The following is a 15,094-nucleotide window of genomic DNA, read 5'->3' as shown; positions in this document are numbered from 1 at the left end:
TATATATATGTATATACATATATATGTATATATATATGTATATATATATTTACCTATTTATTTGTTGGATACTGGGACTCACAGTCAACCTTGTGCTTGCCAGACAGGCACTGTGCAGCTGAGCTATATCCCCAGCCTTGTACAGATATTTTTAATGGACCCCCTCCTAGATCTGTTCCTAGATCACAAATATGTAGTAGAAGTCCATTACATGGACTTTTGTTCATATGTTAAACAAAACAAAATAAAACCTGAAGCTGTTGTAACTGTCCCTCTTTATCAGGCTGTGAATCTAAATGGAATGTGCTTGGGGTTATACATTGCAGCATTATGTTCTTATGTGACTTGAATGGTACTAAGTCTTGCTTTGCACTTTACATTATTTTGTTCTCTCTTAATTGTGAATAAAAATGGGTTTTTAAAGACCTGAAAGAAGAGAGATGTATAGTTATTTAGCTAACATGTCACTCAAAAAAAAAATGTCTAGAATAGTTTTGTAATATAGTTCTTTTGTTGTTGTTGTTGTTTTGTGTTTTTTATTTTAAATTGAATTTATTAGTTCTTTTTAATAAGATAGATAAAGTTTCTTAGTATGATTGTAGTGTTTTGCTTTAACATTCCAACTCACTCATATCCGTCGCAGTGACCACTTTTTCCCCTCAATTGGCTTGGCAGTTTTCCAGCAGGAGAGTTTATTTCAAAAGGTCCTACTGATTTCCTGAAAATACACCAGCCTGTGACATGATTCATTCTGACATATTCCTGTCTTCCTACATTTAAGAGTTCTTTCGCTTTGGAATATGGACCCCAAGGGTTTCCTCCAGGCTTGGCAATGTGGCAGAGTCTCCTTGACCCAGGAGGCAGGCCAGGCCCTAGGGCTGGGGGAGGGGCTTCCTAGTCCTGGAGTTCCAGTGGGGTTTTTAATGTGCTCAAGCGGGGCTTGCTGACCTGCCCAGCACCGAGCAGAGACTCCTGTGTTTGTTCAGGCTTTCCCCTGAAAGGGAAGATGTTGGTATTTGTTCTGCACCAGTTTGTTTATTTGACTGGTTCTTTGTCTCTTTGACATTATTTTTCAGTTGTAGAAATGCATCCCAAGATGTCCCATCAGGGATAGGATTTTCTAAGTTGGTGTATAACTAACATATGTGCTAGACTCATTTATTTTCTTTGCTGCCACTTAGAGAAGAAGGAATATTTGTGTTTCTACTGGAGGAGGACTGATTCCAGGGGCTTCACACAGCAAGCTGACCCCCTCCTGGCACAGGAAGTGCCCCTCCTTCCCTTTTGAGAGTCCTTCAGCTGAGGGCTGGGACATGTTTCACATCTCCCTAAGTGAGAGCTATCTTTCTTGACAGGCTCCAAGGGTATTCTATTCTGCCAGGTGTCTTGATCCAGTGAGCAGATTCAGTAAGTTGAACTCCAGAACGATCTGTGGAAAACCAAAGCATCATTTTGCCTTGTACTTTACCACCTAAATAAGCACAAAGGGTTATTGTTAATAATCTTCAACCTCAGTTTAAGAAAGCATGCAAAGAGGATTTCTGTGAGGAGCGATCACAGCTGTTCACAGATGGTGCTGTTTACCTTACTGTTTCCTTCTTTATTTTAAAAAACTATAGGTGTACAAAATGTAACTATCCAACTGGATTTGGAAGCAGAATTTCATTTTACTCATCTCATAATGACTTTTAAGGTAAGAAATCCTGACTTTCTCACAAAAGACACTGGGGCAAACTGGGCAGTTTCCCTTTCAAAATGAATGTCTCGTGTGAGGTAGCCTAAATGGGAAGTTAAATATTATTGTTGCCATAATTGAGCAGCTTTTAAAACACAGACATGAATAACTACCTTTAACAAACCCTCTATTTTCATGGCCATGAGTAAAGTGAGCCTCTTCTCCAAGGTAATTCAACTATAAACTTTTAATTAGCTATCTGTTTATTTCCCCCTAGAGAGAGGCAGTGTTGACTCACTCCCAAACCACAATAAAACATCTGGAGAATAAATCTGTAATCCTGTATGTTTATGTTTTAATGCTGTTTGGTAAAAGAAAAGGAAGCATATTTTCTTTAGTTTTCAAGGCTTTGCAAAATTTGTGGGAAGAGTTTTATAGTTCCTTGAGAAATGTGTGTCCTTTCTTAGATGCAGATTTTTCTCATCATTCTCTTTTTGAGATGTAAAATGACTCTGGGACTAGGGAATGTCTGTACAAAGTCCCTTTGTTTCTTCTTAAGCAGCTGCTTGGAAATGACAGACTTCACATGGCTTAAAGTACATGTTGGCTCACATAAAACCCATAATTTGCTTATTGCTTCCCAGATTAAAATTGCTTTTGAGTAGTTTTCATTTGAGTTGGGGGCCTTATCTACACCCTATCAGATGAGGAAAAGGTGCTGAGGATAGGTTTACCCTGTGGGCAAGGAGCCATGAAAGTCTCACTTGTGTCTGCCACGGAAGCCTGGGAGGGCGTGGGAGTCAGAGGGTGACGAGGAGGGACTGGGGCCCCGAGGTTCTCAGGGCTACTGTTGTAGCCACTGACATCCGATACTGAGAGTGCTGGAGGACTTTCACTGTGCAGCTAACTCAGCAGTGCTCCTTGTCACCAACCTTGTCCTTCCACTGACCACGCACCCAACCTGGTCATTAGATGGGAACTGAGTCGCCTGTGAGGATGCGCCCTTCAAGCATATTCAGTCATCCTTCTTAATGTTTTCAGTCTCTCCTTTTACTTCAGAAAGAGCACTGTTCACGCATGTGGACAGCTGCAAGTTCGTCTTCAGTCCAAAGTCCTCTGGCCGCATATTCCATAGCTGAGTGCTTGTTCCAGGGAACACAATGGGCCAAAGATGAAATGCCGCGCACGAGCACAAAAGGTCAAACAGTGGAGGCAGTGGTTCAACTGAGATGGGAGTGATGGGTTCAAGTTGTCAGAATTCAGTTTAAAAGAGCAGACACCCTTCGGGTCCTAAGTCCAGAGAACCAGAGTGTGTGAGGTCAGGCAGACCTGGGTGTGGGTCCCAGTTCTGTCCATATGGGGCACGCGGCCTGAGCCTCGGCTGCCCTGGTGGTAAAATGGGAAGAGGAGTAAGTTCCGCTGACACAGTCCCCTATCCCGGGCACAGGGGTGACCTTGTGGCTCCAGCGTGCAAGGGAAACTTGATAGTTTCTGTCAGTGCCGTACTTTCACAAGGAAGAGGTGATATATATATATTTTTTGCCTGGGATAGAGGAGAAAGCTTCCTGAGGAGGGGACCAAGGCTGCGCTTGATCTTGGCTGAGAGGAGTGAGCAGGATATCAGCGGGAGGAGATGGAAGAGAAGCCACAGTTGACTGAGGAAACAGTCCCAGAGCAAAGCACTGGCAGGGGACAGCAGGGCATGGTTTGTTCAGCAAGTGCTCTGTGGATTTTCCTGGGGCCTGGGTTGCTGAGGGGAGAAAGGGGAAACAGATTCCTGTGAGAAGGACCTTGGCTCCTTCCTGAGGAGTGTAAGATTGACAAAGAATGCAGTCTGTTTCGGAGAGGTACAGTGGTCCCTTGATTTGCAAACTGTTTGCAAGGGCTTCTTGTAACTCAAGTTGGTCAGTGAAGGCTCAGGCTCCTCTACACAGCCTTCAGAGTCTCCAGTGTACAGGAAGATTTCCATGTCCTTAGAGAGACAGTGGCCGCTCAACCCCACATGGGAAAGGATGTTGTCATGTTCCTTCCAGCATTCTTTAAGGGTTAAATCTATGTCTCAGACCACCTAGAAGCATAAGCATCTGGCCATTCGGGTCATAACTCAAGAATCTGGTCATAAATTAAAGTTGCGGTCATAATCCAAGTTGTTCGTCTATCAGGCTCGTTGTAACTCGAGGGCCCACTCTACCCAAGAGGAAGTAGAGAGCAAGGACTGGGATGGCCAGAGGCAAGGCCCTGAGTGAGCACAGCCGTGGGGAAGGGCTGGTGTTAGGACAAAGGCGCTATGCTTCTGGATTCTCAGGGGAGGAGAGCCCTAGCCTGTAAGCCCAGTCCTATCAGTATTGCAGGTTGGGTGTCCCTTGGGGACCAGAAGTGTCAGATTTTTGGCATTCTTCAAATTCTAGAATCTTTGCTTGGAATCTTATCGGTTGAACATCTCTAATCTGGCAATCCAAAATGCTCCAAAGTCTAAAATTTCTTGAGTATCAGATCAGCATTGAAGAAGTTTGGGATTTTGGACCATTTCAGATTCCTGGAAGGAGGAGGCTCAAGCTACACTTGGAAAGTATTCTGCTCTCTCGTTTCCTCTTGCAGCTGCCCTCTGATAACCCTTCCTGCTGCTTTTGAGAATCCTTTCTGGGGGGAGGAGGAGCCACCACTTCCTAACAGCAGTCACTCAGAATCAGAGGTTGGCCTGCGAAATGGGGAAAGTTTAATGGCAGAGCAGTGGAAGGAAATAGATGCACCAGAAATCACCTTGACTCTAAGCTCAGGAACTAGGAAGATGGTGAAAGTGTTGCAGTGGTGAAGACAGCAGGGGAACTGAGCCTGGGGAAGAACTCACACACACTGGCCCGGCCCTGAGGACGGCTGCCAGCTTCGGGAATGGGGTTTTCCTAGGCCATCAAAACTCACTTCACATATGTTTCCAGGCTCTTGTGTCTGTCATGTATTTGGAGGCCTGACAAGCTTGCTGTTGAAACCGGGAAGGGAAAGGCTTCTGTCCCTTAGGTGAAGTGTTGTTCTGGTTTCCAGCAACTTCTTAACTCCACAGGAAATTGGATGACTTGTCGATGGCCCTTTGGGACTTAGAATTTTTCCAGAGGGGAGGAAGAAGGAAGCTCAGCCAGGGTTCCTTCCTGCGTCTTCTCTCCACTCCCCTTTGACACAGAGACACCAGGCCGGGCGTGTCCTCGGGGTCCTCCTGAGTCTCGCCTGGTCCCCCTGGGTGTGCCACGCCTTTTTGGCTTGTGAGGTTCTGTCACTCGCTGGGATTTCTCCTGTCTCGCTCAAATGCTTAGTCTGATACTTCTCTTTAGTGTAATAACACATAAGGTAACAGGCATTTGTCAAAATGTAATCTTTTGCTTTCTTACCCTTGACTTTCTATGAGGGCATTGGTTTTAATTCAGAAGTAGCTATATTTATTTAGGTTCTGTTTTCTAGGCTGGCTTAACTTTCCTCTGATTTTCCTCCACGATACTCTGACGACTTCTGCTGCCCTGAATGCTATAGCTGTTCCATTTGTCTCTTTGCCTGTTTTTAGTGTTCTTTCTGCCTGTGTCTTCTTTCCACTCGACCCTGTTCATCACCCCTTCCTAAATCTTCATCCTGGTTTGGTTTTGAGCGTTCTTTTTTCTCTTTCCACTCTGACACCCACCTTTCACTTTTCCACTGTGCCATTAGCCAGAGGAAGAGAAAAACAGAAAAACAGATTTGGTTGAATTCAGCCTGAGTTGAATCTAAGCTCTGACTGTAGTTATGAACTCAGTGTCTCTGAGCCTCAGTTGTCTCATATGGAAGACTATTGGGTTTTGAGGGTGTAATCATTGCCTTGGGCTAGCAAGACAGTGCAACAGACCCAGTGGCTGAAACATCAGTTATACCATTCCGGTCTTGGCAGCCTCCACAAGGTGTGGGCAGGGTCAGCTCTTCTGAGACCTCTGTCCTTGGCGTGGAGAGGCTGTCTCCTACCAACTTCACCCGGTCTCCCTGCTGACGTGTGTGCTAATTGCCTCTTTTTGTTTGTTTGTTTGTTTTGTTTTGGTACTGGGGATTGAACTCAGGTCCTTGCACTTGCAAGGCAGGCAGCGGAACCACTGAGCTAAATCCCTGGGTCACTAATTGCCTCTTTTTAAAAGTTAAAACCTTCATCTTTTCTCTTTCACTTAGATACCCTGTCTTGTTTTTCCCATGTTCAGTAATTCTGCCATGTAAGTTATTTTTCTAAAACATAATCTGATTGTTTTGTTCTGTCTACTTAGGGTTAGGGTTAGGGTTAGGGTTAACCCTAACCCCTTAGCACTGCACACAAGTATGGTTCCACTGTGCCCCAGAAGCTCTTCTGTCCCCTGCACCCACCTTTGTGCCTGCCTGGAAAACACCTTTCAAAGAACCAGCCATCCCTGTGATGCGTTTCCTGGATTGTTTATTCTTTTTTCTTTTTTTTTTTCCCTGCACCCACCTTTGTGCCTGCCTGGAAAACACCTTTCAAAGAACCAGCCATCCCTGTGATGTGTTTCCTGGATTGTTTATTCTTTTTTCTTTTTGTGTTGCAAGGCAGGCAGCGGAACCACTGAGCTAAATCCCTGGGTCACTAATTGCCTCTTTTTAAAAGGCCAACAGCCACGTTGGCTTAGAGCCCGCCCTAATGACACCCTGTTGTCTTAATTACCCTCTCCTGACCTGTCTCCACATGCCTCCACATTCTGAAGTATGGAGTCAGATGTCCAATATCAGAATTCAGAAGGACTCGTCTCATGGATGCATTTTTTCTTAAATGCTGACCTTGACTCTCTTTATCTTGCATTATGTACAGTGGAGGTTTCAACTGCTACACATGCGCACTGACTCCCAAAGCACTCACAGCTGAGTGCCAGACAGGTGTCGGCACACCTCACATGTAACAGACACAAACCAAAAGCCTTCGCTCCTCTGTCTTTGTCCATGGCAGAGTTTCTTTCCCGTCCCTCGGTTTTCACTGAGGTCTAATCGATCAACAAGTGCAGTTTATTATATGCTACTGTCACTCTATTTTCAGAGTCAGTTCCATGCCTGTCTCAGTCTGCATTGTAATTGAGTTAAAACTTTCATCTTTTCTCTTTCACTTAGATACCCTGTCTTGTTTTTCCCATGTTCAGTAATTTTGCCATGTAAGTTATTTTTCTAAAACATAATCTGATTGTTTTGTTCTGTCTACTTAAATCTTTCACTGTAAAAGATAAAGCAGGCCCCTTAGCACTGCACACAAGTACGGTTCCACTGTGCCCCAGAAGCTCTTCTGTCCCCTGCACCCACCTTTGTGCCTGCCTGGAAAACACCTTTCAAAGAACCAGCCATCCCTGTGATGTGTTTCCTGGATTGTTTATTCTTTTTTCTTTTTGTGTGTGTGTGTGTGTGGTAAAATATACATACCATAAAATTTGCCACCTTAACCATTTTTAGGTGTACAAGCCAGTGGTGTTGGATCTGTTAACATTGTCGTGCAACCATTACTACCATTACTACCACTTCCAGAACTTATCCGGTGTCCTTCATGGAAATTGTGCGGTCATTCTGCATTAGTTCTCTGTTGCCCTTTCCCTCTTCCTTGGGCAGCCTCTGATCTACTTTCCATCTCTACTCTTCCAGAGAGTGCCGAACTATCCTAGATAGTTCACATAAACAGAGACAGACAGTAATGTTTGAAATTTTCTGTGACACGTTTCACTTAGTGTGGTGCTTTCAAGGTTCGTCCGTGCTGTAGCAAGTTTCAGAATGCCTTTCCTTCCCGTGGTTGAAGAGTTTTCCCTTATATGTACCCACCACATTTTGTTTCTCCATCAGGCTGTTGGTGGATATTGGGGTGGTTTGCACCTTTGGCTGGTGTGAACAGTGTGAATGGTGCTGCTGCACAGACAGATGCAAATATCTCAAGTCCCTGTATTTTGGGAGCACTCCTAGCCAGAGGCATTGCCGGCTTCCCCAGTTTGTTGAGTTAGTACTTCTTCTTTTTCTCAGATCACGCTCTTGAGTGACTGCTGTGTTGTGAGCCACATTGTATTGTAAATTTTTGGTGCCCCTATCGGTACCATGTTGAACTCTGTAGCAGATGTACAACTGTCATGTGGCTGGCAGAGTAGACCAGACCCACAGCACTGAGTAATTACACCAAGAAAGGAAAAAATAAGCACCGAAACACACTCACATTTTGGGCTGGGTGGCTAAGCATACCACAGTTTGTTTGCTGTGAGGGACTGTTTATAGTCAGCTCCTAAAGACAAACACCCTGCTGATCTAGTGGGATGGGGAAAAGTACAAAATTTAGAGAGTAGACACTTTCCTTGCAAAAAGAGGCTCCATGGAACAGCTTGAAGTATTTAAAATCCAGCCACAGCCCGAGATACCAACCACATGCAGTCGGGTTGCGGCACATAGTGACATTTTCATCAGTGATTTTAAAAAATGCAAATCAAACGAGACTTTTGCTCCCTACTTACAGACATTCCGTCCAGCTGCAATGCTGATCGAGCGGTCCTCTGACTTTGGGAAAACCTGGGGCGTGTACAGATATTTCGCCTATGACTGTGAGAGCTCTTTCCCCGGCATCTGCACCGGCCCCATGAAGAAAGTTGACGACATCATCTGTGACTCCCGATACTCTGACATTGAGCCCTCAACGGAAGGAGAGGTGGGTTTGCTTCTTTGTTTTACTTCCTACTTGTAAGTCTACCTTTTGATCCTTGTAGAAATACCAACCACTCTTATATGTATTTTTTTAGGTGATATTTCGTGCTTTAGATCCTGCTTTTAAAATAGAAGATCCTTACAGCCCAAGAATACAGAGTAAGTTGATTTTGAAATAAAAACTTGCATAGGAAACAACATTCATGGAATAAGTATTACCCAGAGGATTACTACCCAGAATCTAGATATTCGGTGCTAATTCTACTGACATTTTCTTCCTTCTGCATACAGTACATTACCAGAAGCCCTTGAAATTACCAGAAATATTTTCACTGATGAAGAATACCTTTTGATAAGAGTAAAAGGTGTATGTCTTTTTTTTTTTGGTGCCAGGGATTGGACTCGGGTCCTTGCGCTTGCAAGGCAGGCCGCCGAACTGCTGAGCTAAATCCCTGGCCCCAAGATGTATGTCTTAAATACTCATATTATATAGGTCATCCTTCCTTATTTATTTTATTGCTCAGTATATGCCTATGGATTAAGCTGTTGTAACTAAGTGTCCCCAGATACAGTTGCTCAGGGCTGGGGATTTAGCTTAGTGAAAAGAGCTTGCCTAGGGTGCATGAGGCCCTGGGTCCAATCTGCAACACTGCAAGCAAACACAAAAACATAAAACAGGTGCCCCAGTGAAGTAGCTTCTTTCTCTTTTATGCACTCGGCCAGAGGGATTGCCGGAGAAGAAGTTGTACCTCATTTACCATCATTAAATTCTCAAGTGGTGCCCAGTTACATTTGAGCTGCAGATTTTAGTATGACTGCATCCTACATAATATGTGTGACTACTATAAGTGTGTTCCATGCCATATGTGTGTTTAGGATATCTATATTCCACGTGACATTTGGGACATACAAAAATTACAGTTTATCTACAATTCATATTGAACTGAGCCCCCTCCATTTGGTAATATAAGGCCAATCATTTGATTCACATGAAAAAGTGTGGCCACCACCCCATGTCCTCATCCTGGTCTGTGGAGGGTGAACAAAGATAAAACATGAAAGTTGTCCACGTTGCTTCTGTTCAGTGCCTCTGACCACAGTGAGCCAATTTGCTACGTGACTGGGCGCACAAGGAAACATCTCTGGCCAGGGGGCCGTGTGCTCTGCTAAACTCTCAGCAAGGGCTCTTGTGAAAGGAAAAATACTGAGAAAAACCAGGCGTGTCAGCCATGCTCCATATACTCGATAAGACTAGGTTAATTTCCATGAATAGATGAACAAACTGGGTTTCAAAGAGTTAGGTACCATGTGATGTGGCTGTTAAATGGCAGGCAGCTCTTGGCCCATGTGCTGTCATCCTCGGTTCAGATCCTTTCCGACAATCAGCAAATATGTTTGTGCTGTTCCAGGTTTGCATTTTAATCTTCTGAGGCAGCAGAGTATGCAGTAATTGAGAGTGGGCTTTGGAGTCAGAACTGAATTGAAATCCCATTTCCAACCCATTGTAGCGGTGTGACCTGGGACAACTAATTTACTTGAGATTCCTTGCGGGAGGCAGAGGTTATTTGTTCGTCTCTAGGTGGAAATAGTAATACTGACCTTAGGGTTGTTCTGAAGGGAAAATGATTTGCTGTATAAAAATGACAACCGATTTCGGCATGATGGTCTGCGCCGATCCTTGACCTCTGGAGAACTGAGGCAAGAGGATTGCAAGTTCTAGCCCACCCTGGGCAATTTAGCAAGACTCGGTTCCTCAACTTTGTAAAAAGTGAAAAAGGGCTGGAGATATAGCTCAGTGCTAAGGCCGTGGGTTCAGTCTTCAATGCCACATGCACAAAGACACCCAAATTCCCACCATGTAGAAAGTGTTCAGTCGATGCAAGCTAAGCTGTTGTGACACTGTTGCCACAGCTGCAGGTTAAGTCTTCACAGAGTTGGACCGTGTGTCACAGGGAGAGAGAGGTGGGAAGGTGCAGTCAGCTGGGTAGAGGCGGGGTTGGTGCCTGTTGATCTTTCCCAGCTGTGCTTGACCCAATTTTACACCAAGACCTCCTGGAACTTCTAAGGTTGAAGCATGGAAGAATAGGGTAGAAGAAGTCCAGGGAATATTGCCAGAAAAGTGCTGCTTCCCCACTTACTTAAATTAATTTTACATGTGACTCAGACCGTCTCTGTTCTGTAATTTACTCTGTCGTTCTATTGTAAAACAAATATGTAATGACATGTGCAGCTCTCTGCCAATTTTAGAGTGAACTATGGCCGGTCCTTCCGTGTACCAAAATCTGGTTGGGAAAAACACCCCAGGACAAACCCCTCCTTCGTCCCTAAAAAGACTCATCTACTCCCTTGTAGGTGAAACTTGTGGGACTTGAGAACTGTGTCCCTGTTACAACTTCAATTCTCTTTCTTTTTGTTGTTCAGTGGCATCAGAACCCCTTTCCTCTATTAGAAAGATCCATGTTAGCAGATCCTGTTTTTGGTTTACTTTGTAATGAAGGGAACGATATTTCTTTAGTTGTCCCTATTATTAAAACCCCTGAGGCTCATTTCAAAAGTAATCTGCCTCTTAGAAAAGCAGTCGGTATGAGGCTTGGTTGTTAAATATGGCAGGAGAGAGTGGGGAGTGTATTTGCTCTTCTGAGGGCTTCCACAAAGATCAGTTCAAGTGTTTCTAAATACTCCAGCCCCTCTTCACCTCTGTTGTTCGGCATCTTGTCAATAGACGCTTGTGCTCCCTTAATGCGGGGATGTTTCACAGCAGGACATGTTGGTGTTCGTGACTACCGTGCAGCCCGGTCGGAACGTGGCTTCTCTGTTTCCTTTTTGATTCTACAAAGAGCCTAAATTTAATGCATGGGCTTTGCCTTTCCACCCCCAGCCATTTCTATAGTCTTCTTTGTAAGCCGTGAATATATTATGAGTATTTAAAATTGCATTTGGACTTTGAAAGTATCTGATGCTCTGGGCACTACACTTTTGTTCTGTATTGTAAATTATGAGAATCCATTGGCGTACATGAAAATAAAGCTTAAGAGCAGTTTTAACCTACAGAGCTCAATGAGAGGGCAGCTGGACTCTGATCTCTGGGATCTCTTTGACAAAACGGTAATTAATGAAAACACCGGTGGAGGGCCGGATATTTAGCTCAGTGGTTCCGCCGCCTGCCTCACAAGTGCAAGGACCTGAGTTCGAGTCCTAGTACCAAAAAAAAAAAAAAAAAGAGAAAACACCAGTGGAGAAGGCTGATTAGCTCTTGCTTTATCCAGTAGGAACTGAACAGTAAGTGATAGGCCAGCTTCTGTAATAAGAATAGGTCTACAGACCTGTTCATCTAGGATGAGAGAGGAAATAAGAGAAATTGATTTATGGGTAGCTTTTATTTAGGAAAAAAGTAATTTGCCCTGTCACTTTGGCAGTGCTAAGGCCCTTTCTTCTATGTCTTTGTACTACGTGGATAGTTTGGAAATGTACAACTAGGACAAAAACATTTGTAGGCTAAAATGTTGCTTAAAGACTTGGTGTCCTTTGCAGACCTGTTAAAAATCACCAACCTGAGAATCAAGTTTGTGAAGCTGCATACTTTGGGAGATAACCTTTTGGACTCCAGAATGGAAATCAGAGAAAAGTACTATTACGCCGTTTACGATATGGTAGTTCGCGGGAACTGCTTCTGCTATGGCCACGCCAGCGAGTGTGCCCCTGTGGATGGCTTCAGTGAGGAAGTGGAAGGAATGGTAAGCTATCCCTGGCTTTCCCCTTCACGGGGACGATTCTCCAAGCAAACTGAAGCTCGTCTCATCTAAAGCCTCTCACATTTTTCAAAGGTTTTAGTTGTTTTCCACTTACATTTAGCTCCTTGGACCATCTTGGTGGCTCGTTGCTAATTATCTCTTTGAATTTAACTTTCTCTTGGACTATAAGATTGTACAGCTGCTCATTTCACAGACCCTGAGTTAATTTTTGGAATTCGTTGCTGTAGGCTGTTGCTAAAGTAGGTATTTTAGTCTCCAAGGATTAAAAAGTTGTCTAAATAGCAATTGAGTCTGCCTTTACATTAGGGAAGATTAAAAACCACAAGCATTCAGTCTTTGTGCTAGAATGTACAAATTGATTCCAGCCCAAAGAAATGAAATTTTAAGCCAGACCCATGGGATTTCATTTAGAAAGCAACAGCAGTTTGCTTTCTTCCTCTCTTTTTTAATTTCTTTCCTTGTCCCCCTTTATATTGGGCCTGCAAATTATGTATGTGTTGAAATTTGGGAATTGGATGATTTGCTAAATGGATAGAGAGAGTTAGGGTATTCTAACCTAGTAAAGTAGCTTCTAAGAGAATTCTTATAGACCCATGGGATTTTCATGCCTGATGGGATGCAGCTCCCCTTAACCAGTCTTGGACAGAAGAGACTAGAGTTTGAGTAACCTGAAGAACGCCCCTGTCCCTGCCCCTAGATCCCTTCCACCACTTCCGGCCTCCTTTGGTGGAGGGTACGCCAGGTACTTCCTCTCTTCTTCTCAAAGATTGTTGCTAATCTGCCAGAAATCTGCAGGATTGAGTGTGTTCGGCCTTTTTAAAGCTCCCACTTTCCCTTTGCTCCAGTCCGAAGTCCGTGTGTATAAACCTCTTGGGTACTTACAAGAGCCCAAGTGGAGGGATGTGTCTCCAGTCTCATCTCTGCGTCTTTCGGGAGCTGCTGGGAAGAGTCTGCTTACTTTCAAGTGTAACAAATCTGTGTAGCTAAAGTCATGCTGCTGGCCTGTTGTTATTGTGTGTTCTGTTTCTTCCAACACTAGAGTCTTGTGGTGTGAGCTTTAGAGTTTACATCCAGTTTTGTAAAACCACCTAGTAAGGAGAGGATTTTAATCTTTGCCTAACTGCACTCCTGTTAAGACGAGTCCAGGAGGGACCCGTGTTGTTCCTGTTCCCGAATTCCATTCTGTTGAAATTAGTGTTAAGGTGAAGCGCCTGAGTACATGCATTTTTGGTGGACAGAAATAACTATCATATATGTGCCCTGTGGTGGGACAGTGCGGAACAGACATTTTGGGCCTTCCATAGAACAAATTAACTTGTATCTTTTTCTGAGAATTTCTGTTTCTTTACTCGAAGGGAAAAAAATGTAAATGGCTGATTTTCAAAGTTTTTATTTTGGTTGAAAAAAAAATGTAACGTGCTATAACCTAAAGCAAAAAACAAACCTGGCCTAGTAGTAAAACTTGCAGTAATACAAGTTGGTTTCTAGGTGGTACGTACACATCATAGCTTCTGTAGGGTTCTAGCACCGTAGATTTTGTTTTTTTTTTAATTTGTAAGTTGTTTCTTTAAAAAAAATTTTTTTTAATTGCGGATTTTGCTCGTCTGGGTTCTTTTCACGGGTTCACAATGAAATGAGCATTGTTTAAGTAATGGGAATGCTTGTAGCACATTGTAGTAGATGGTTATAGCCATTAATAAATGGATAGAACTTGCTGTGGGAGGAAGAAAATAAAAACAGAGATCGTCCCTGAGGTTAGTGTGGAGAGCGGTTTGTGTTTTCCGCTGGCTGTGGGTCTCAGTCAGCCTCTCTCTCCCTCTTTCCTAACTCCTAGGTCCATGGGCACTGCATGTGCCGGCATAACACCAAGGGCTTGAACTGCGAGCTGTGCATGGACTTCTACCACGATTTACCGTGGAGACCTGCTGAAGGTCGCAACAGCAATGCCTGTAAAAGTAAGTCTCACTCGAAGGGGCGTTTGGAACTCTCTAAGACCTCGTATCTGTTTTCTGCTCCGCGGATCTGCCTCCTTTCTCTTGGCTTTCCCCGGAATCCCTAGGAAACCAACAATGTGCATCCAGTTAAATTAACACAAATCACTATGAACTGAGTAGCACCTGTGCGTTCAGCGCTGACGCGGGAGGACTGAGCTGTTGTCCTTGACATTGTATCCCTTTTAAGACAAGATGACTGTGAGGGCCTGTGAGAGAAACATGCAGCTCAGGGGTAGGAGATGCGGAGTGGGGTTTTCAGCCTGGTTTCCCTGCCCGCCTGGCTGTGGTCTCTGCATCCACCCCACCCCCACCCCAGCCTCACTCTGCACAGTAGCTGGAACCACCTCCTGCATCCCTCCACCCCCAACCCACAGTGATTCAGACTCAGTGTCCCCATGGGGGAACGCCCTGGAACTTCAAAGGGCAGCGAGGGCTGGAGTGGTCGAGGCTGTGCTGGCCAGCTGGTCCACGGAGTCCCTAAGGTTGTCCAGGGGCAGGGGGAGGAGAGCGAGGCTCTGGAGGACTCCAGTGGGTGAGACTTTGTTCCTTCATGGGTGTCCTGATGCGGGGGGACAGAGGAGGTGGGAAGCACAGAGACCGGCGCGGGCCAGGCTGTCATGATCACTGGGTAGCAGGAGGACTTGGTGTGCGTTGTCGGGTTTGAAGGTGAGATAATTAAAGCTGGATTTAACCAAGCAGGCCAGAGGAGAGAAATGCTGCACCTAAGAAGGCAGGCTGGTGGAGGCAGGAATGGGGATCCTTCTCCCCTCTGTGTTCTCCCAGGCAGGAAGTCCACACGGGCTTTCCTAGCAGGCCCTGGCCCGGGATGCCCTTGGGAGTAATGGACAGTCTCTCCGTCCCACCCCAGAGGGGCCTGAAGCCAGCCTTCTTCCTGATCTTCCATTTCCTACTTGCCCCAGGGCTCTCTTGCAGTGATACTCATTCTTTCTTTTTTTTTTGTTTGCTTTAATTAATTTTATTGGTATAATTTAAGTATATATAAT

At 44.6% G+C, this 15,094-nt stretch overlaps 1 protein-coding gene across 1 annotated transcript in view; it reads left to right on the top strand.

Annotated features, from left to right (window-relative positions):
• Nucleotides 1-15,094, top strand: part of Lamb1 (laminin subunit beta 1) — a 69,404-nt gene that overhangs the window by 6,347 nt on the left and 47,963 nt on the right. The window contains exons 4-8 of the mRNA XM_033756803.1: nucleotides 1,620-1,693; nucleotides 8,160-8,348; nucleotides 8,440-8,503; nucleotides 11,876-12,078; nucleotides 13,931-14,051. Of these exons, the coding sequence (XP_033612694.1) occupies nucleotides 1,620-1,693; nucleotides 8,160-8,348; nucleotides 8,440-8,503; nucleotides 11,876-12,078; nucleotides 13,931-14,051 (651 nt within the window). The remainder of the gene's footprint in view (nucleotides 1-1,619; nucleotides 1,694-8,159; nucleotides 8,349-8,439; nucleotides 8,504-11,875; nucleotides 12,079-13,930; nucleotides 14,052-15,094) is intronic.

The sequence above is a fragment of the Fukomys damarensis genome, unplaced genomic scaffold (genome assembly GCF_012274545.1).
Source record: "Fukomys damarensis isolate Sample0158 unplaced genomic scaffold, DMR_v1.0_HiC HiC_scaffold_4, whole genome shotgun sequence".
Lineage (NCBI taxonomy): Eukaryota > Metazoa > Chordata > Mammalia > Rodentia > Bathyergidae > Fukomys > Fukomys damarensis.
This window is presented reverse-complemented; position numbering and strand designations above follow the sequence as displayed.